The sequence below is a fragment of the Silurus meridionalis genome, chromosome 4, assembly GCF_014805685.1.
Source record: "Silurus meridionalis isolate SWU-2019-XX chromosome 4, ASM1480568v1, whole genome shotgun sequence".
In the NCBI taxonomy this organism is placed as follows: Eukaryota; Metazoa; Chordata; class Actinopteri; order Siluriformes; family Siluridae; genus Silurus; species Silurus meridionalis.
Genome location: NC_060887.1, coordinates 8,792,149 through 8,812,951, shown reverse-complemented (window position 1 = coordinate 8,812,951; position 20,803 = coordinate 8,792,149). Strand labels below are relative to the sequence as shown.

Genomic DNA, 20,803 nt, shown 5'->3' with positions numbered 1-20,803 from the left:
GTATAGTTAACTTCTTCAGCAGCTTGGTCTGTTGGATCGGACCACACGGACCAGCCTTCGCTCCTCACGTGCATCAATGGGCCATGACCCTGTCGCTGGTTCACCACTGTTCCTTCCTTGGAACACTTTTAATAGATACTGAGCATAGCAGACCAGAAACATCCCACAAGAGCTGCAGTTTTGGAGATGCTCAGACCCAGTCGTCTAGATCAGTGGTTCTCAAACTTGGGGCCGTGGCCCCCCTAGGTGTCGCTAGAGGGGCTGTATAAAAATCCTAGAATCCAAATTAGAAAATTATTAAAAATATATATTTTACCTGTAAACTTTAATGAATTTAAAAAGAATATATAAATGTTTAAAAAATGATAAAATTATATACATTTTACGCAACACTTTTTCTTTCGGCTTCTCCCATTAGGGGTCGCCACAGCGGATCACCACACCTCCACACACCCCTCTGTCCTCTACATCTGCCTCTTTTAAACCTACTACCTGCACATCTTCCTTCACCACATCCATAAACCTCCTCTTTGGTCTTCCTCTTTTCCTCCTTCCTGGTGGCTCCATTCTCAGCATTCTCCTACTGATATACCCCATGTCCCTCCTCTGCACATGTCCAAACCATCTCAATCTCACCTCCCTCACCTTGTCTCCAAAACATCCTACATGCGCTGTCCCTCTAATAAACTAATTTCTAATCCTGTCCATTGTCATCAACGAAAACCTCAACATCTTCAGCTCTGCTACCTCCAGCTCCATCTCCTGTCTTTTACTCAATGCCACTGTCTCTAAACCATACAACATCACAGGTCTCACCACAGTCCTATAAACTTTTACTTTCACTCCTGCTATCACTCTTCTCCACCCACTCCACCCTGCCTGCACTCTTCTAAAACACACTCTCCATTACTGTTACTGCACTGTTGACTCCATTATTTATAATATATAAACATAATCTCCACCACAACCATCATAAACATTATGGATTTTTCCTTAATGTTTTCCTGTGTGTGTGTGTGTGTGTGTGTGTGTGTGTGTGTGTGTGTGTGTGTGTGTGTGTGTTTGTTCGTGTGTAGTAGTAGTTTAATAATATGATATTATATATTATTTATAATAATAAAACATTATATATATATATATATATATATATATATATATATATATATATATATATATATATATACAACAACAACAACAATAATATAGTAGTAGTTTATTAATATGATATTATATATTATTTATAATATATAAACATAATCTTCACTACAACCATCATAAACATTATGGATTTTTTCTTATGTGTGTGTGTGTGTGTGTATAAACGCATATCCTGTTGTACCACGCTACATCACGCTTTCCGTTTTCAGCACCATTACCGCTATGTGTGTAAGAGCCGCGCCCCTAAAAGCTCGGCCGGGGTCCGGGGAGGAACAACACTGCCAGGGAAGCATCTGAATTCTCCGGAGCTGCTGTTCAACCTCCAATATCGCAGAAGATCAAAATTCCATATACAGGAAGCAACAACGGTACAGTGAATATCCATCAATTCGATCATGTAGTTCAGCGTGACGTTTCGGTTTCTAAGCTGAAATGAAATGTTTTTTCCTGATGTGCTGCTGCTGTGTTCTTGTCTTATTATCACTCAAACACCAACGCAGCCAATTACATCCTCAGTGTATCAGGAGAATGATGTCTGGTATGGCAACATTATATTTCAATCTGACAATAAATAATGTTTGATAGGACATAAGACACTTATGCATCCTACAAATACAGTCAGGTCCATAATTATGTACAAAATTCAGTTTTAGTCTTGATGCTTGTGTGTGCCACCAGAATGCCTTTGAATTCAGGAAGTAAATATTGAATTATTTAGCTTTAATTCAAGGGGTATAGCATAAATATTGCATTAATAGTTTTGTTGTTGTTGAAGGTTTTTATTTATTTTCACAGCCTAAAAAATGATTAGACAATTAACTGATTAGCAGTTAACCAGACTTGGCCTGTTATTTTTTTCATGATTAAAGGATGAACATTAGAAGTTAATCAACAATTTGTTGTTTGCTATTCACTGGCAGCACCAAAAGGAATGAAAGACCAAGACTAAAGTGATTAACGTGTCATTTTCACCTTCATCCCGGTGAAGAAAAACTCATTGTCTGAGTTTACATTAAACAGACTCTGTTGTTAATGTAAATAAATAGATTTTATCTTAAGATTGAATGTTAACATGTGAAACATGGAAAATGCTGGAACAGGATTGGACAGGTTGAACCAAGATGGCCAGAGATATAGGAAGAGAAGGGTATGGAGAAGGAAAGGAATGGTTCATAATCCAAAGCATACCACATCATCTGTCAACCATGGAGGCAGTGTTATTAGATAGACCTGCGTGACTGCCAGAGTCACTAATTACTGCTGATAGAAGTAGCAGAAATTAAACGTGTAAGTCACCTGGCATCAGCCTGATCAAGGGACACTTTTGTTACTTCCTGACAAAAAACACTGAAGGCAACAGTAAATATTACAGCTACAGTAAAAGCTTGTAAAAGCTACCGTAAAAACATTTCAAGGGAGGAAACGTCCAAAATTCAGGCAGTCATAAAATTGGTCATTATTATTATTGTTGTATTAATATGTTATAATAAAAAAAAGTTAAATAAATTCAGGTTATATGTATAAATGCAATATTTTTATGAAAGCCCTGGATTTAAAGCTAAAAGTCGTTGGTTCTAGGCTGCTTTTCTTCCAAATTCACATTAAATGATTGAAAATGATTTATCTGATAAATGTACATATATATGATAATAATCAGATTTATCTGATAAATGTACATATATATTTATATATACAGCACTGAAAATGTGTGACACACGCAAAATAAAAGCCAAACTGGAGCACACAAAACAGCTTGTTGCTGAGATGCATGAGCAAAAAAGACAAAAAGAAGAAGAGAGAAGAAAGAAAGAGGTAAATATATACATATAGATCTTTTATTTTATTTGCTGCTGTTGTGGTTATACCCAGTTTTAAAGACCATTCCTATGTTCTAGTCTGAGGCACAGCTAATAGCAGAGAGTGCATCAGAAGACTCGGATACAAAGAGAAGTGAGATCTCTCAAGAACTTCCTTTAGGTATTTATGAATTTTAATACTGCATGTTAGATATGTTATGATCAATTCTAATACCATCAACATATTGTTTATTTCATTTATACTAAAATATGTATTTTCCTTTGATTTCTTTCTAATACACTTCGCTATATCTAAACATATTATTTAGATTGCTACAGGGGAATAGGGGGAATAAATAATGATTTCTCAGAGCAGATATTTCCTTTGGTGAAATTTGCGACTCTGTACCACTACAAATGTGGACTAAACATTGGAGCCTGTAAAGTACATCTTCAGGCCCTCTTTAAACTCACTCATAAGCAAGCTGTTGGAAATTACAGGATGTCCTCAACAGCATTTCGATTTTTAGCAGAGATGGACTTCTGATCGGAAAGCTATAAGTTAAAGTCCCAGCACCACCAAGCTGCCGTGGTTGGGCCCTTGGGCAAGGCCCTTAACCCTTGACTGCTCAGTTGTAAAATTGAGATAAAGTAAATTGCTCTGGATTAGGGCGTCTGCCAAATTCCATAAATGTAAATACTTAGTTTTGAAAAGCAAGCCAATCTCTGAAAGGTCAAAATTTCATGCTGATCTGTCATGTTGTCAGTGCAGTTTTTCCTCTGCTTCAACTTTTTCACACATTTGAAACTAAATAACAATATTTTTATTGTCGTGTGTTACAATTTTATGGAACCGGGTGTGTGTGGCACTGGAAACCATGGCTTGCATTTATTCCATAACATATAAAGCATCTCTATACTATTTTTAAATAAGCAGTGACATTTCATGGTTTGTCACTACAACACTTGCTTTTGACTTTGCACTCAAGCTGTTCAAGATGTTGAGGTTTATGTGAGTTTCATCACTTATATTGACCCTGTTGTGACACGTGTACTCACGCAAATTTGTGGTTAACGTGAAATGGACACGTGGCTCACCTTCAGCATTTGTGAACAAACCGCTTAACAAACTGTGTATATACATGTGTATACACACCTGTACGGTTGCCCATCTATGTAGTTATCTAATCAGCCAGTGGCAGCAGTGCAAGGCAAAAGATCATGCAGCTTCATGATCAGAATGGTGAGGAAGCATGATCTCGGTCATCTGTGGGCATGCATGGTGGTACCAGATTGGCTGAATTGGGTATTTCAGAAACTGTTGATTGCCTGGGATTTTTAAACAAAGCATGGTGAGAAAAAATGAAAAGAAAAAACACAGAGTGGATGACAGTTTTGGGTGAAAAAGCTTTGTTAAGAGAGTTCAGAGGAAACAGCCAGATTGGTTTCAGCCGCCATAAAGGTCGAGGAAACTCTTTACAACTGTGAACAATAAAAAATTGGGGGAAACCTTTTTTTTTTGTATTTATTTGTATTGTTTTTAACTGTCTAGTTCAAGTGAGCAGAACCCTACATTGATTGATGTGTTGAGATGTAAAGTCCTGAGATGTAAAAAGACTTTATATTAGTTACTATACACTTCCTGTCAGCTCAGTCCAATCTGGTCATACGCTGTCATTCTCGGATCTCTGACATCGTATATCTGTAATAAATGGACATTCGGTGCAACCCAGATAAGGATCAGTTCCATTTTGAGTCTGGTTTCTCTCAAGGTTTCTTCCTTATCCCATCTCAGGAGTTTTTCCTTGCCACAGTCGCCACCGGCTCACTCATCAGGGACAAATTTACTTATAAAGAACATATTCATTTTTTTATCACCAAATAATAAAAATCAACAAGAATAAACAAGTATATAAACAAACTTTATGTACAGAATACATTTGCTAGGTTTCCTGCCAGTCTCCCCAAGCTGACTCCAGAGTTAAACACTAAGAAGTCTCACTTAGTTGCTCATTTTGGTTTTGGCAGAACTTATCTTCCTGAGGAGAAAATTGTCTTTTGTGCTGTGTCACGTTGCAGTGTGGGAAAAAATTTAATTAACAAGTGTACATCGGATGCACACTTGAAATCAGAGTGCATTGTGGGTACAAAGAGAGAATGAATGTAGGAAATGAAGAATTAGGACAGCACTACAAAATGGCAGACAATATTTCAGGCACAGCAAAACGTGTTCCAGCCTGCAGAGCCTCCAGTCACAGAAGTGTCTCAAAAATCACATTGTTCATTCTAATGTGAACAGTAACTCAAACTCTTTTGTTGCATTGTGCTGCTGTCACCTGATTGGTTGATTGGGTATCTGAATAAATGAGCAGGTGTACCAGTGCTCCTAATAAAGTGATTGTATATATGACAGATTCTCAAAAATACGTCAAAAATTATGATTATAACCCAGTTTCTCTGTTTATTCCTTTTCTTTTTCTGTCTTTATTTTATCATCTTGATTTGTCATCTTTCATTTTGTTTTGCTGCTCTTGGACTGTGCTGGGCTCCAGAGCAACCTCTCCATCTTTTAACATGGGATACCTGTTATTTTCATTATTTAGTCCCACCCCCTATGTCTCCCTCTTCACAATCAGTGAGCGCTTCCAGTGAAAATGGGAGCCAGAAGTCAGTGGAGGGAGGAACCATGGCTAGGTACGAAAGTCCCAGTGCACAAAAACATCAACTGTCATTCCGCAAATGTTTTGTCTTCCAGATTAAAACTATGAATTTTGGATTTGAAATAAAAATCAAACATTTACCTTATATTGAGTGCATTTTGACACTCGTCATTTATATATAAATCTATACTTACCGTAAAAAAAAAATTCCAACAGCATACAGTACATTCACTGTGTTTTAGCACAGATTATATTTTATCTTGATCTTAGATTACACGTTATCTGTATAAAGCTGTTTTGGTTTAAAAAGAAAAATCCATTGTGGCTATACAATTAAAAATTCATTGAATTAAACTGAACAAGTCTCTGGAACCCTGTCACAGTGTAAAAACTGTACTGTTGATTTTACAGTAATTTTCTAGAAAACTGGGTTGCTATTAAAGCAGCTATAATATACTATGTTCTGTCAAATAATCGTATCAAGTTCTTTTATTTGGCTGGTGCAGGACTCAGCTCAAGGTGCTTGCTCAAGGATCCAACCATGGTAAGCGACTGGGAATAGAATGTGAACAGTCAGAGTCATTAAGAAATAGCAAAGCTATAATTCAGTGCAGTTAGTAGTGCTATTAATTCACTAAAAAAAAACTTTCTTTCGGCTTCTCCCGTTAGGGGTCGCCACAGCGGTTCCTCCGCACGTTTGATTTGGCAGATGTTTTACGCTGGATGCCCTTCCTAACGCAACCCTCCCCAATTTATCCGGGCTTGGGACCGGCACTGAGAGTGGCTGGGGATGGTTCCCTGACCGGGAATCGAACCCGGGTCACAGCTGTGGGAGCACTGTGTCTTAACCACTAGACCACCAGGGGACCAGTGCTATTAATTCATTGATTGATCTAAATGAATCAGTGGTTGCTAGTTGAGCTTATTGTGGTGGCTCCATGGTTAAGGCTTTAAGGTGCATATGAAATGGTTTGGTGTAAAAATCCCAGCATTGACTTTCTTCAATGCATGTGGTACCAAGATGAGCAGATCCAGAGAAACTGAGGCAGCGTAAACCGTTCATGGCCCCTCTAGACCAATTAATGGCTGGGCTCACTGTCAGGTACCTCCATGGGCCCTTTTTGGGGGAAGGAGATCCTGTCCGAGTTGAAACTGCATACCACCATTACTTCCCCACTGCTTCCACCCTCTCTGCCCCGAAGAGAACATTTGTAAAGATCATGGACTTCTCATGGGCATCACTCTGTCTCCTTGCGCCACTCTGGACCTGACTAATCCACCCTGCTCCACTTTTGGACATCACTCTGTTTTTATATCTCCACTGGTGCTTCTAAGAAAATTGCTATCCTCTCTATGTTTGTCCCCCGTCTGGCTTCAACGTGAACTTTGCTTAACTTGTTGGCCTCACATTAGCTGTCTTTCCATTTTCATGCTCCGCCTTGGACATCAGTGCACCCCTTACTTATGCAAATAAGATTGCACCACTTTCCTCACTCTTCTTCCCTCTACACTAAGGGTTTTGCTTCCTTGTAACTTGTTGATTCTTGTCTTTTCTAGTATGAATGTCCAGACTTCCTTCCTTATCTTATTGTGGGCTCTGTCAGGAAAGTGCTAAAAGGATGCTAACTGCACTTCCCAGTAGCCAGAACATGTGAAGGGTTTGTTATTTGTTTGTTTGTTTTTAATAGCCTTGCTCGTAATCTGTATGTTTTGCTATTTTGTCGTTATTTCTACAACCGTGCACAATTATAAATTAAGTTTTTACGTTTATTGCCACTGAAAATATATGACTCTTATGCAAAATCTCTCCCTACTTTCTTTCTTCTGTTTGTTTGCTATATGCATTTAAGCAGATGTGCCATTGTAGCAAAATACTACATACTCTGTATTGTGGAAATGTTTAACAATAAAGCAAAATTTTACTTGTTACACCATGATTTTAAGTGCTTTGAGGACGGGAAAACAGGTGCAATGAAAATATAATTTTATGGTTTAAAAGTATCCTTTGGCTTCAGGTAGTTTTAAGTAATGTTAAAACGAGAAACAAGATACAAAGCACATCTTTGTCAGTTTTCAAAGCTCAGGCTATGGGGATTGAAATGTTAAGTTTATTGGACCTGAGCATTTAATGTGCAGTAGAAATAAGAGCAGGCTGAAACTTGTGGCCCACATCCCTGAAGCATAGACATAGTATCATGTGTGAGCACTTCATTTCAGCGAGCACTGGGCACCACTTCACGTTATCATATACCATGTATCAAACAAACATAGAATATGTGACTCCATTTTTTATTGTTACTATATAATTGTGAAATCCTCACCCTCTGCTGATGTGTTCAGGATGCTTCAGTGGGATATGGACCCCTCAGCTCTTCAGCTCTTAGCAGACGCGGAGCACAGGTGATATTATACCGTTGACTAGGTTATTAATCTTAAATCTGAAATAATAGAAGGCAAGGGTCTGTTTAATGTGTTCTTGCTGTTCTTTTCTCCTCATTTGCAGAATGCAGAGACTTGAAGCATCAGAAATGGTGCAGATTAATTACATGCCCAAAGAACTGGTGACTTACTGTAAAGAGACCCAGACTACTTTTACAACAAATCAAATATACAATCAAAAAGGTACATAATCTGAATAGAAATAGAAATTAAATAGAAAAAAATGTAAATATTATTCATAGGACCTTTCTCTATTCTTTATAAAATCTTTCTCCTAACACAGACGAGGTGAAGAATGAAGAACTTCCTGCGGTCAAACCTGATCCTGAAGTGCATTTGGTAGAGGACAATCAGGAGTCAATGAAAGATAATGGTGACCTTTTTACAATACTTTATTCTTAGTAACTGCATAACAGTTATGGTATGCTGGTAAAAGCAATTCTGTTTTTATAGAACATCCTAAGGAGCTCACAGGGGAAGAGAGGCAGCAAATTGTTCACTCTGAGGATTTCCTGATCTTCTTTGACCGCAGCATTCGATTGGTGGACCGAGCACTAGCTGAGGACTTGGATATTTTCTTTGACTATAGTGGACGTGACATGGAAGACAAAGAGGGGTCAGGATATTTCTCCCCACAACCTTATTTAATCAGTGTGAACAATGAAAAGGAGATGCAGTCACATATGTTGAAAAATACTGTATATTCAATTCCCTTCATGTTTAGTTTAACAGGAGGTCTGCTGATATTGGAAAAGAAAAAAATATATTATTTACCATATATATATATATATATATATATATATATATATATATATATATATATATATATATATATATATATATGCCAATACTCCTTTCTACCATATAAATTAACCACCACAAAAGCATTAACTGTCTATTTAGGTATATATTGTACCAGTAAAGTACTATATAAAGTTTGGACACACCTTCTGCTTCAGCTATTTTCTTTATTTTCATTTTTTCAAAATTGATAATGAACATAATTAAAGAAAATATATGTATATATATATATATATATATATATATATATATATATATATATATATATATATATATATATATAGTGTATATATATAGTAAGCAAAAAAAACATGTTAAACAACCCAGAATATAATTTTATATTTTAGATTGTCTAAAATAGCTACATTTATCTTTGATGACAGCTTGGAAAACTAATGGCTTTCTTTTATCGTGGTGATCTTCTGGAATGTTTTTCTATACACAGGTGTTCCCTGTCATTGTTTGAATTCTTAATGTGCTTTAGACCCTCAGTTAAAAGTTTGAGTATAGAGTCAATAGCATTATATGTTACTACTTATTATCGCAAGAAACTCTCAAAAATGAAGGTCAATCAATGTTCCTTCATAGTTTGGATGTCTTCACTATTAACGAAAAGTGTTGGAAAAAAAAGAAAGAATGAAAGAAAGAAAGAAAGAAAGAAAGAAAGAAAGAAAGAAAGAAAGAAAGAAAGAAAGAAAGAAAGAAAGAAAGAAAAACCACTGAAGGCAAAGATATGTCCAAACTGATAATGTATATTAAAAGACAAAAGGCAGCCGCTATGGCTATGACTATTTCTTTTTCAGTTTTACTATTATTATATCTTTCAGTAGTCTGCTAATAGTCAGTTTTCAATTATCCAATGTTATTTCCTCAAAATAATACAGTTAATGTATTTGACCATTAGAGAAACACAAGCTGGATTCAATCTGTCCTTCAATCGTCAGTTTTATAATGAGCAGTGGTCAAAACATCGAGTTGTCACTTGTCTGGATTGGTCATTGCAGGTAAGTAGCTGGTTTAATAAAGCTGTCTGTGACATACGATAAAATTGTATCTTTATAATAAATTGTAATTACATACCATATTAACAGTTCGCGTTGAATTGGACTGGCCTGGATCCCCCTTAATGTATCAATGTGCATATGGGCAGTGTTTTATATAGATAGGTCAAAATAGATACAAATTTATTGCAATTGCATAGTACAGGTGCACAGCAAGGAAATGCAGTTTAGCAGCTACCAGAAGTGGAAATAATTCAACTCAATTCAATTTAATAAATTATTTTTTATTTGTATAGTGCTTTTAACAATGAACATTGTCTCAAAGCAGCTTTACACAGATAATGTGGTAAGAAATGATAAATAAGATCCTTCTTTTTAAGTGTAAGTTTGTCCCTAATGAGTGAGCCGGTGGTGACTGTGGCAAGGAAAAACTCCCTGAGATGGCATAAGGAGGAAACCTTGAGAGGGACCAGACTTAAGAGGAAAAGGTTGTTAACATTTGGATTAAAAATAAAAAACTTAGTCATAATTCCACAGTCTGAAGCTATTTCAGACCATTATCTAATCTCGTTTAAAATTTGCCTCAGTCATTGCATTTCTACGTCACCACGTTACAGTGTTAAGCGTACTTTCACGTCAGCTACAGCACCGCGTTTTATTAATAATCTTCCAGAAATTACGATATTAGATAGATCTCCGTACGACCCCGCAGAGCTCGACTGGGCCACTGAACATCTAGAATCAACGTTACGTTACACTCTAGATGATGTAGCGCCCCTTAAGACCAAAATAATCAGGGAGAAAAAATTAGCACAGTGGTATGATGATCATACGCGGACCTTAAAACAGACCACTCGAAAATTAGAACGTAAATGGCGTTAAACAAAATTAACAGTATTTCAAATAGCATGGAAGGAGAGCCTCTTAAATTATAGAAAATCTCTTAGTGCTGCTAGATCAGCATATTTCTCCACCCTCATAGAAAATAACAAGCATAATCCTAGATTTTTATTCAGCACGGTAACAAAATTAACAGGGAATAAAAGCACTGCGCTAACATGCACACCATCAATAGGTAGTAATGATTTCATGAACTTTTTTAATAATAAAATTGAAAACATCAGGCAAGAAATCCAGACGGTTAATATAAATCCAAATTATTTTACAAGTAACCCTGTAGACAGCAGTGTAATTATAGCAGACAATCAACTACAAAGCTTCACTCCTATTCATGAGAATGACTTAATTTCATTAATCTCCTCATCAAAATCATCAACCTGCATTCTCGATCCCTTGCCTACAAGTTTCTTTAAACAGATAGCTCCAGAGGTAATCAAACCTGTTTTAAAAATAATTAACTCTTCCATTAGCACTGGTTATGTACCAAATCCTTCAAACTGGCAGTTATCCACCCCTTATTAAGAAACCTGACCTTGACCCATGTCAGTTGTCCAACTACAGACCGATATCAAATCTCCCCTTTATATCCAAAATTTTAGAAAAGGTTGTAGCACAGCAGTTATGCTCACATCTGCTTATGAATAACATTTTGAAATGTATCAGTCAGGATTTCGGCCTCATCATAGCACAGAGACGGCGCTAGTTAAGGTGGTAAATGACCTGTTATTGGCCTCTGATCAGGGTTTTGTCTCCTTACTTGTTTTGCTCGACCTTAGTGCAGCTTTTGACACCATTGATCACACTATACTGCTTGCTAGACTTGAGAACGTTGTTGGAATAAAGGAACAGCTCTCTTGGCTCAGGTCTTATTTGACTGATCGCTATCAGTTTGTGGATGTAAATGGTGAGTTCTCCACACTCTATGAGGTAAAGTTTGGTGTTCCTCAAGGATCTGTCTTAGGCCCACTGCTTTTCTCTTTATATATGCTGCCTCTTGGTGAAATTATTCATAAACATGGGATTCGCTTCCATTGCTATGCTGATGACACACAGCTGTATATTTCAGCAAAGCCAGATGAGAGATCAGCTTAACAATGTTGAGAAGTGTGTAAAGGACATTAGACAGTGGATGCTTAATAACTTTCTTCTGCTCAACTCAGATAAGACGGAAGTACTTTTACTAGGACCACATGCAGCTAGAAATAAACTTTCCGATGACGTAGCATCTCTGGATGGTGTTTCTGTTTCAGCATGTACGGCTGTCAAAGACCTTGGTGTTATTATTGACCCGAGTCTTTCCTTTGAGTCTCACGTGAATAATATCACCAGAATCGCCTTCTTTCACCTTAGAAATATTGCTAAGATTAGAAATATGATGTCGTTACAGGATGCAGAAAAACTAGTTCATGCTTTTGTTACTTCTAGATTAGACTACTGTAACGCTTTACTGTCTGGGTGTGCGGTAAGTGCATAAATAAGCTTCAGTTAGTCCAGAATGCAGCAGCAAGGGTCCTCACTAGATCTAGGAAATATGACCACATCACCCCTGTTTTAATCAGTCTACACTGGCTCCCAATCAAATCTCACATTGATTATAAAATACTACTACTGACGTATAAAGCACTTAACGGTCTCGCACCGCAGTATCTGAGTGAACTTCTGTACCAGTATGATCCTCCACGCCTACTTAGATCAAAAGGTGCTGGCTATCTGTTGGTTCCTCAAATAATGAAGACTACAGCAGGGGGCAGATCTTTCTCTTATAAAGCCCCACAGTTATGGAACAGCCTTCCAATCAGTGTTCGGGACTCAGACACAGTCTCAGTGTTCAAGTCGAGGTTGAAAACTTATTTATTTAGTCAAGCCTTTTATCAGTAGATTTTTCTTAGGTAAAGGCACAGATCTGGAGGGAACATGGATATAGAGTGTTTGGTGAACTGGTATATTTGTATGCTGTCGTCCCCTCACATTCACACGTTCACTCAGGTTTGTTGACGGTGGTGTGGTGGGTCGTCTCTTATCCCAGAGATCCCTCATGTCTGTGTTACCTTCTGGTTCTCCCTTTTAGTTATGCTGCCATAGCGAGTCTTGCCGGAGTCCAAACTGCACAGTGACATTAACTTTCATACACCAATAGTTACACTTAATAATCCATATCCTTCTCTCTCTCTCTCTCTCTCTCTCTCTCTCTCTCTCTCTCTCTCTTTCGGTCGAGTTAAACATGCTCCTGAGGCTCCAGTGACCACTGTTCCTGCCCCTCTCCCTCCATGGATCTTCACACTTCTGTGCAGCTTGGGACGGTCTCTCATCAACACCTTGGGTGGTTCCATATAATTCCAGAGTAGAACGGGTGCTTTTGAGGATGGATTGGACTGTAGTTGGTGTCGGCGGTCTGCTGCACTGACTCGGGAGTGCAGTTTGCTTCTGATCATCATCACTGTACCCCGCAACTTTGCATATATGCTTCAAATGGACATTTGGTGCAACCCAGATGAGGATGGGTTCCCTCTTGAGTCTGGTTCCTCTCAAGGTTTCTTCCTTATGCCATCTCGGGGAGTTTTTCCTTGCCACAGTTGCTCATCAGGGACAAACATACTTACAAAGAACATATTTACATTTAATCACCGCATTATCTGTGTAAAGCTGCTTTGAGACAATGTTCATTGTTAAAAGCACTATACAAATAAAAATGAATTGAATTGAATTGAATTGAATCCTCATCTGGGTGGCACCAAATGTCCATATATTACATCTTAACAATGTTGAAGTGTGCAGTGATGGTGATCAGAAGCAAACTGTAGTCCTTGGTCATTGTAGCTGAGAGTAATTTGATGGATCCTCAGGCCGTTGATGTGAAACCATCCCCAGCTGCACAGAGTGGCCTCCAATCGAACAGCATGCAGAGGCAGGACAGGACAAAGCAGGCAGACCTGAGGAGAGGAGAGGGGTCACTGGAACCTCAGGAGTATGTTTAACTCCACTGAGAGAGAGAGAGAGAGAGAGAGAGAGAAGAGGGGTGTATTCTTATTGTTGTATTAAAGTTAAAGGGACTGTGCAGTTGGGGACAGAAAGACCATCCAAAGATGCCACGTAATCGGAAAATTTACCTCAGAGAGTGTGGAGAACTCACCATTCACATCAAGAAACTAATAGCGACCTAAGCCAGAAAAGCTGTTCCCTTTACTCCATAACATTTTCTAGCAGGAAGATAGTATGATCAATGGTCAATTGATCAATGGTATGATCAAATAGCATCATTGTGCAAACTGACAAGTGCAGATCAATAGATTAAGTTGCAATTAATACAAGTTAACTCATGACAATCGTGCAATTAATCGTGATTAAATATTTTAATCGAATGAGAGCCTTAAAATTATATATATATATATATATATATATATATATATATATATATATATATATATATATAATTTTTCACGTTTTATTTATATATATAATTATATATATATATATATATATATATATATATATATATATATATATATATATATATATATATAATATGAAATCATTTTAGTGATTTTATCACGTTTTATTTCATTGTGTGGAAGTGAAACTTCTTGGAAACTTCTCAGTCTAAATAGACAAAAAATGCTGTTGATTCCACAGTTGTATTATGTAGTTACTCAACTCACCTTTTGCATTTCATACTAGGAAATTAATACTTCTTTGCTATGCTGTTTTGTACACTTTGTCTAAGTAGCCCAGTTAAAAGATATAGTTTTAATATTACTGCATTTAGGTTTTTAATAAAAATGTGTTAAATGTTTTTCTCAGCACCCAGAATCGCTTATGGCTTCATACAATGCCAACGAGCATGCACCACAGGAGCCAGATGGAGTTGTGCTGGTGTGGAACATGAAGTTTAAGAAGACAATCCCAGAATACATATTCCATTGTCAGGTCAGAAGTTTTGCATGCTGGTCCTAATGTCTACTTAACACTTGCGTAGAAGATCAGAAAGTACCAGTATTTGTAGTGAACTGGCATTTTAATTTAGTTAGTAACCAAGCAGTATCCAGGAATAACACTCCAGGCCAGATAGCTGAGGCACACTAAGGTCAGTCTTTGTTTGTGTTCTGCCTGAATAGCAGCAGTAATGAAATTAGCCCATTTGTCTCTCTCCCCCTCATTATGTTCCCTTCTAATAATAAACATGACCTTGGATTTCTTTAAATACCATTCACTGCCTCGTCCATTTTCTGAACTTAGCTGTACCATATTGTAATTTATGATCTAAGCATCCAATACACAATTAAATGGAAATTCTAATAAATGCAGTTGGTGGAGACCGAAATACTGTGAATATACGACCATCTTGAATCATCTAACTCGCATATGTCTCTCCCTGCAGTCCTCTGTGATGTCAGTGGGTTTCGCACAGTTTCATCCAAACCTCATTGTCGGGGGCACTTACTCTGGCCAGGTAGTATTGTGGGACAATCGGAGCCACAGAAAAACTCCAGTACAAAGGACACCTTTATCTGCTGCTGCTCATACTGTAAGAAAATAATACTGCAGTGTAGTTCATATACATCTGCCCAATCTTCAGTTATTAAATCTGGCACAACTGTGCTCCAGCATTTTTACCTCACAAGCCCAGGGTCCATAGTTACTTGTAAATTGCACATTACACCACAGTGAAAAGCTTTCTTCGCATAACCCAGTGATGTTAGAAACCAGAGCACAGGGTCAGCGATGGTACAAAGCTGCTGGATCACAGAGGTTTAAGGGCCTTACTTAAGGGCCCAAGAGTGGCAGCTTGGCAATAATGGGGTTTGATTCCTCCCTTCCAATCAGTAACCTAAAGCCTTAACCAATGAGCTTCCACATCCCTTCAAAAACTAATTTAAGAGATGAATTAACCTTAGGTGTGAATGAGTGTGTTGACATGTGTTATTGGTATGTTTTGGTAGACTGGCATCCCACCCAAAGTATAGTACACCTGCATAACACCAAGCATTCCTAGCATAGGCTTCTCGCTGAACCATTCCCCTGATTAGAATAAATCAGTTACAGAAGATTGAGCTGAGGGTTTTTGTTTTGATTCAGTAATTATTCCTATGTTTTCTGCAGCACCCTGTGTCCAGCATAAATGTGGTGGGAACCCAAAATGCTAACAACCTGGTCACAGTGTCTACAGATGGCAAGATGTGCTTCTGGAGTTTAGATATGCTATCCAAGCCACAGGTAAAAAGACAAACCTTCTAATACATTAGATGGACACAGGTGGAAAGATATAGGACATACGAGTAAACCTGCATTAGAGCTAATGTGAGCAAAAACAATTAAAATATTGAGGTATATTGTGGTAAATATTGTTGCTATGCAGTTGATTTTAATGTTCCTACAACACAGATCAGATGTTCATCAACACATTGTATTTTTTCTGTATAAGTGTGTATAGCCTGGATGTAAACCCAAGTCCATAAATATTTTGAACAGTTAGATGTTTGGAAATGTTTTTTTTTTTCCCTAATACTTGAGAACCTGACTGGTTTTGGTTTAATCCTTGCAATTGGGGTCTTTCAGCTTGATATTATCCACAAGCAGAAGCAGAAGTGCTCACTGACTGGTTTGATTTAGGCATTTAGACATTTTATGCTTTTTTCCCTTGTCACAAACAAGTATGTATTTCCATATGTTGCCTTTAAATAATGTCTTGTCTGTTAGATAATCATAGCCTTATGGTGATTTTTGTTCTGGTTTATTCACAGGACAGTATGGAACTATATTATAACAAGTCTAAAGTAATTGCTGTGACTGGCATAGGTTTTCCTGTTGGCGAAGTTAATAACTTTGTTGTGGGAAGTACAGAAGGGACGGTGTACGCGGCCTCTCGGCATGGCATGTGAGTGTATTCAGTCGTCCAGCCATGTGAATTCTAGAAGCCGTTGTATTTCCCTGATCCTGTGTATGTATTTTGTCTGTTTAGTAAGGCTGGAATAAATAAGATGTTTAAGGGCCACCAGGGGCCAGTCACTGGCATTAGCTGCCACAATGCTGTGGGCCCCATTGATTTCTCCAACCTTTTTACAACCTCATCCTTTGACTGGACTGTGAAACTGTGGTCAACCAAAGTAAGCTTTTTTTTTTTTATATCTTTCCATTCTGTCAAATAGTTTTAATTTATAAGGACTTATCCAGAGGGACCCATATCATGGGTATCATGGGCATCACTGTATACTGCATCAGCTATATATGGTTGAAATGACAATAAAAGCTTCTTGACTTGACTTGACTTGACTTGATGGTTGGCCCTGTGTTTTGACCCCAACCGAAAAAATGGGGATATTTATATAGTACAAAGGATGTTACTGTACTGTAATATATACTGTGATGTGACATATAAAGGCTTCTTCTTCTGAAAAGAAAATTATATCTGTACTCGGTCAATTAATGAATGGGAAACAATGTTTGTTAATTTATATCACAATCATGTTACATTTAATTCAGTATTGCATTTCAGGTGCAAACTTGTAACTTTATTTTGCCCTTTTTACATGCAAATCAGGCAAATAGTATAGAAATTATAGCGCTTTTTCTATGCAGTCTCCCCGAGACAAGATCAAAAGAAACTGGACAGTTTACTTAAAAGTGACTCTATAGTTTTTCCATGTGATTTTTTGCTACTTAAGGCATTTGAATGTTGTTTGTTGATGCACCTTAGTAAAGCGTATCTATGGTGATCTGAGATATTGCAGACAATCCTCATATGTTTTGGGTATATTTTTAAATTGTCTAGTTCCACATATAACCTCTCAAAAACAGCAAGTGTCCCAAAAATAATTCAGATAGAAAAATACCAAAACAGCAAAAGTAGCAGCATAAAGAATAAAGAGACTTGGATTTCCTCCAAAATTGTGGCTACCCACTTCCTGTTGTAGTCTTCTAAATAAAAGTTCTCTCATGCAGTGGTCAAAGCTAGGACATAATTATAAAGCAGAAAGGAAACAGAATAACGTAGAAAACAACACAAAACCAATTCTAGTGCCTCTTTTCCAGTAACGTGAGTCTTATGGTTGACTATAGTGCTAATTAGGCAGTTAAAGATAAACACATGTCCCAATATGTGGCCAGTAAAAGTAAGTAGATAGGAAGACAAAATTTGATTTCATGTATAGAATTAGCATTTGGATTTTTCTGTTGAATTCCAAAGTGTGAAGCAAACTTTCACTATACTGAAAAATCACATCCATCGGAGAGATAGCAAGATATTTCGCATTAATCAGTTATTTGGTACATTCAGTCACTAAGTGCAAAGGCTTTGCAAGCAAACATATATATAAAAAAATGACAGTATTATTTATGATTGTTAGTTTGACCATTTAGCTTTACTTCTATAACAAGGGGCTAACCAGAAATGAAGAAATTAGCAAATTTGAGTGATTTGAGCCTGTTTCAGCCATGTTCCCCTACATAAAACTTGCAGCACTGTATCAGTAGTAGTTTTCCTGGACACTGTCAGACTATGCAGCAGATGCATTTTTCTACAATTTTGGCTGAGGATTCCATTATAATGTGTTTGACCCCTTTTAACTATTCATTCACTATTTTTTACATGCAATATTTGGCTTGTCTTATTTTTTTGCCTTGTATTTTCTTTACACAGCACAATAAACCACTCTACTCTTTTGAAGACAATGTTGACTATGTCTATGACGTCATGTGGTCTCCCATGCACCCGGCTGTCTTTGCTACAGTGGATGGACTGGGTCGCTTGGATATCTGGAACCTTAATAAGAACACAGAAGTAAGTAAGCTGGATCTATCAGAAATACACTATCAAAGTTTTGCAGTGTGATAAAAAAATGTTCTAATATTCTATTTTTTACCTAGTGTTATTTTTCTTTGTGGTTATTCATGAACAAATTGTAAAAGATAAACAGTGAGTTATATTATTTTGGTTCAGTTAATGCCAATTATGAAACTTGGAATATCAAATAAGCAAAATTGTCGATTAGCAAATTATCGTATTCCCATTTCCAGGTTCCTACGGCGAGTGTGACAGTGGATAGCTCTTGTGCGCTGAACCGGGTCAGATGGGCATCAGGGGGCCATGAAGTAGCAGCAGGCGATTCTGAGGGTCGAGTCTGGATCTATGATGTTGGAGAGGTAAATCAAATAAAATTTGAACAGTGTGTTTTTACAAAATATATGGAAATGTCGAAACAGCCAAGATAAAGGAACACTGTGTGGAACAGTCAAAAAGACAGCATACCTGTGTTTTTACTCATTAAGCAAGAGCGCCACCAAGCTGACTGTGTGTATTTTGTCCATTTTTAGCAATTGGCAGTGCCACATTCAGAAGACTGGAGCCAACTTGCACGATTTCTTGTGGAGTTCTGAATAAACGTTGATGATAACGGTGTCATAGAAGTGACCAACTGAGAACAGTGAAGGACAGATCAACTGCTAAAAATTGAAAATACACATAGATATATTTATAATAAGTAATAATACTGAGCTATTAGAACCAATGATAGCCTAGACTGTTAGATAAACTTTAATGTTATTGGTCTTCCAGATTCAATTTTTTATTTAATTTTTTTCATGTAAAATTCAGGTTAATATAACTGAAAATATTTATTGATTAATCCAAAAAATGTCAATATATTGTGAATTTTTTTGTTTAAAATCCTGTTCAGAATGTATTATTAAATGCAAGCTGAGTGTATCTAAAGTGTGAACTAAATGTTTTCCAAATTGAACAAAAACATTTAAAATAACATTTCAAATGGTATCAGGAATGCTATTAAAGAAGGTATTTATATGGTATTGAATTATTTGTGGTGTTTTTTCATCAAGTTCAATTCATCCTTAAAGACAATGGGAAGACTTTATACAAAACAAGGCAGAGCATTTCCATACAAATGTCACTGATAACATTGAAATTTCTGATAAGTCTCAGATGTAAGTTAAATGTGAGAATTTAGAGTCAGGAAAAAGACAAGCAGGCTAAACAAATCACTAAATGTAAAAATACTGTTTATTTAAGTCATCATAAAATCAGATAATACTGATCAATACAATTTAAATCCAGAAACGTTAAACAGACAGATGACAATATATATATATATATATATATATATATATATATATATATATATATATATATATATATATATATATATATACATCAGAATAAAAATTAGAATGCTTTACTTCCATTTAGGAGACATCAAAAAAAATTCTGGCAGTTTCCTCATTAAAATAAATTTGTGTAGTAAAATGCTTTACTAACACATTTCTTCAAAACAAATACTACACAATTTATTGACTCACTATTTAAATTATTCAGTACTTCTTTAGTGCAATATATGTACCTAAATCTGCAGATTTGTCCACAAAATCAATGGATGGTTGAGGTGCTTAAATAACTAGTGCCTTGATTGAATGCTTTAAATTAGATGATCATGGTCACTAAGGGGTATTTGTGTACATCGCCAAGCACACACCTCACCCTCTGGACCAATACTGGACCAATACTGTCCTTAACATGGCAATAGACCTGGAAATGCTCAAATTTGTCCAACATCAGCAGGAGCCCAAGAATTTCTTCCACACAATGTGACACTGAGGTCACCAAAGAAGAGAAAGCACAGGTTTTAGGGAAGTGGTATTAGGAAAGAAATAGCCCCCTATTTCCATCGTGAAGATTGTAAAAAGACAGGGGGACGGAGAAGGCCCCTAGGGTTGCAGCTAGAGTACCCTCTGGTTGGACCAGGCTCCGAAGAACTTAACAGTCCTCCACCTGAGCCTGAAGCAGGGCCTGAAAACGTTGTCCCAGCGTGAGCAGGCCCTGATGTTGAGCTTTGTAGCGGATAGCAAGGGTCTTGACAATTTCACACAGTGGACTCCATAAAAGCAAATATGGAATGTCAAAGGTGAGATCTAATAATACTCATACTCACGTTTCTGGTAACAAAGTCATCAATGCTTTTATTTATAGTTCTACAAGACAAATAATTTATAAGTACAATAGCAGGTGTCATTTTACATCAGGATTTTATTTTATTTTTGTAAA

At 37.0% G+C, this 20,803-nt stretch overlaps 1 protein-coding gene across 8 annotated transcripts; it reads left to right on the top strand.

The window, feature by feature from the left end:
* The first annotated feature begins 1,375 nt into the window (after nt 1-1,375).
* On the top strand, nt 1,376-19,552 carry dync1i1 (dynein, cytoplasmic 1, intermediate chain 1). 8 transcript variants are annotated; one of them, XM_046848064.1, is made up of 17 exons: nt 1,376-1,526; nt 2,855-2,970; nt 3,054-3,135; nt 5,591-5,648; nt 7,955-8,014; nt 8,118-8,236; nt 8,337-8,426; nt 8,507-8,669; nt 9,759-9,858; nt 14,554-14,679; nt 15,131-15,277; nt 15,853-15,966; nt 16,494-16,627; nt 16,712-16,856; nt 18,389-18,529; nt 18,766-18,891; nt 19,063-19,552. In XM_046848064.1, the coding sequence occupies exons 2-17, from the start codon at nt 2,863-2,865 to the stop codon at nt 19,123-19,125; spliced, it is 1,776 nt and encodes a 591-aa protein (XP_046704020.1). In that variant the 5' UTR covers nt 1,376-1,526; nt 2,855-2,862; the 3' UTR covers nt 19,126-19,552. The 8 variants fall into 8 exon arrangements, with proteins under 8 accessions (XP_046704020.1, XP_046704019.1, XP_046704017.1 ...); XM_046848063.1 differs by having other exon boundaries at nt 5,558-5,648; XM_046848061.1 differs by having other exon boundaries at nt 5,507-5,648.
* The last annotated feature ends 1,251 nt before the right edge of the window (nt 19,553-20,803 follow it).

Coding starts and splice junctions, on each gene's coding strand:
- dync1i1 (XM_046848061.1), top strand. CDS start 2,863: ATGTGTGACACACGCAAAATAAAAGCCAAACTGGAGCACACAAAACAG. Junction 2,971..3,053: donor AAGAGAGAAGAAAGAAAGAG/GTAAATATATAC, acceptor CCTATGTTCTAG/TCTGAGGCACAGCTAATAGC. Junction 8,427..8,506: donor GGAGTCAATGAAAGATAATG/GTGACCTTTTTA, acceptor CTGTTTTTATAG/AACATCCTAAGGAGCTCACA.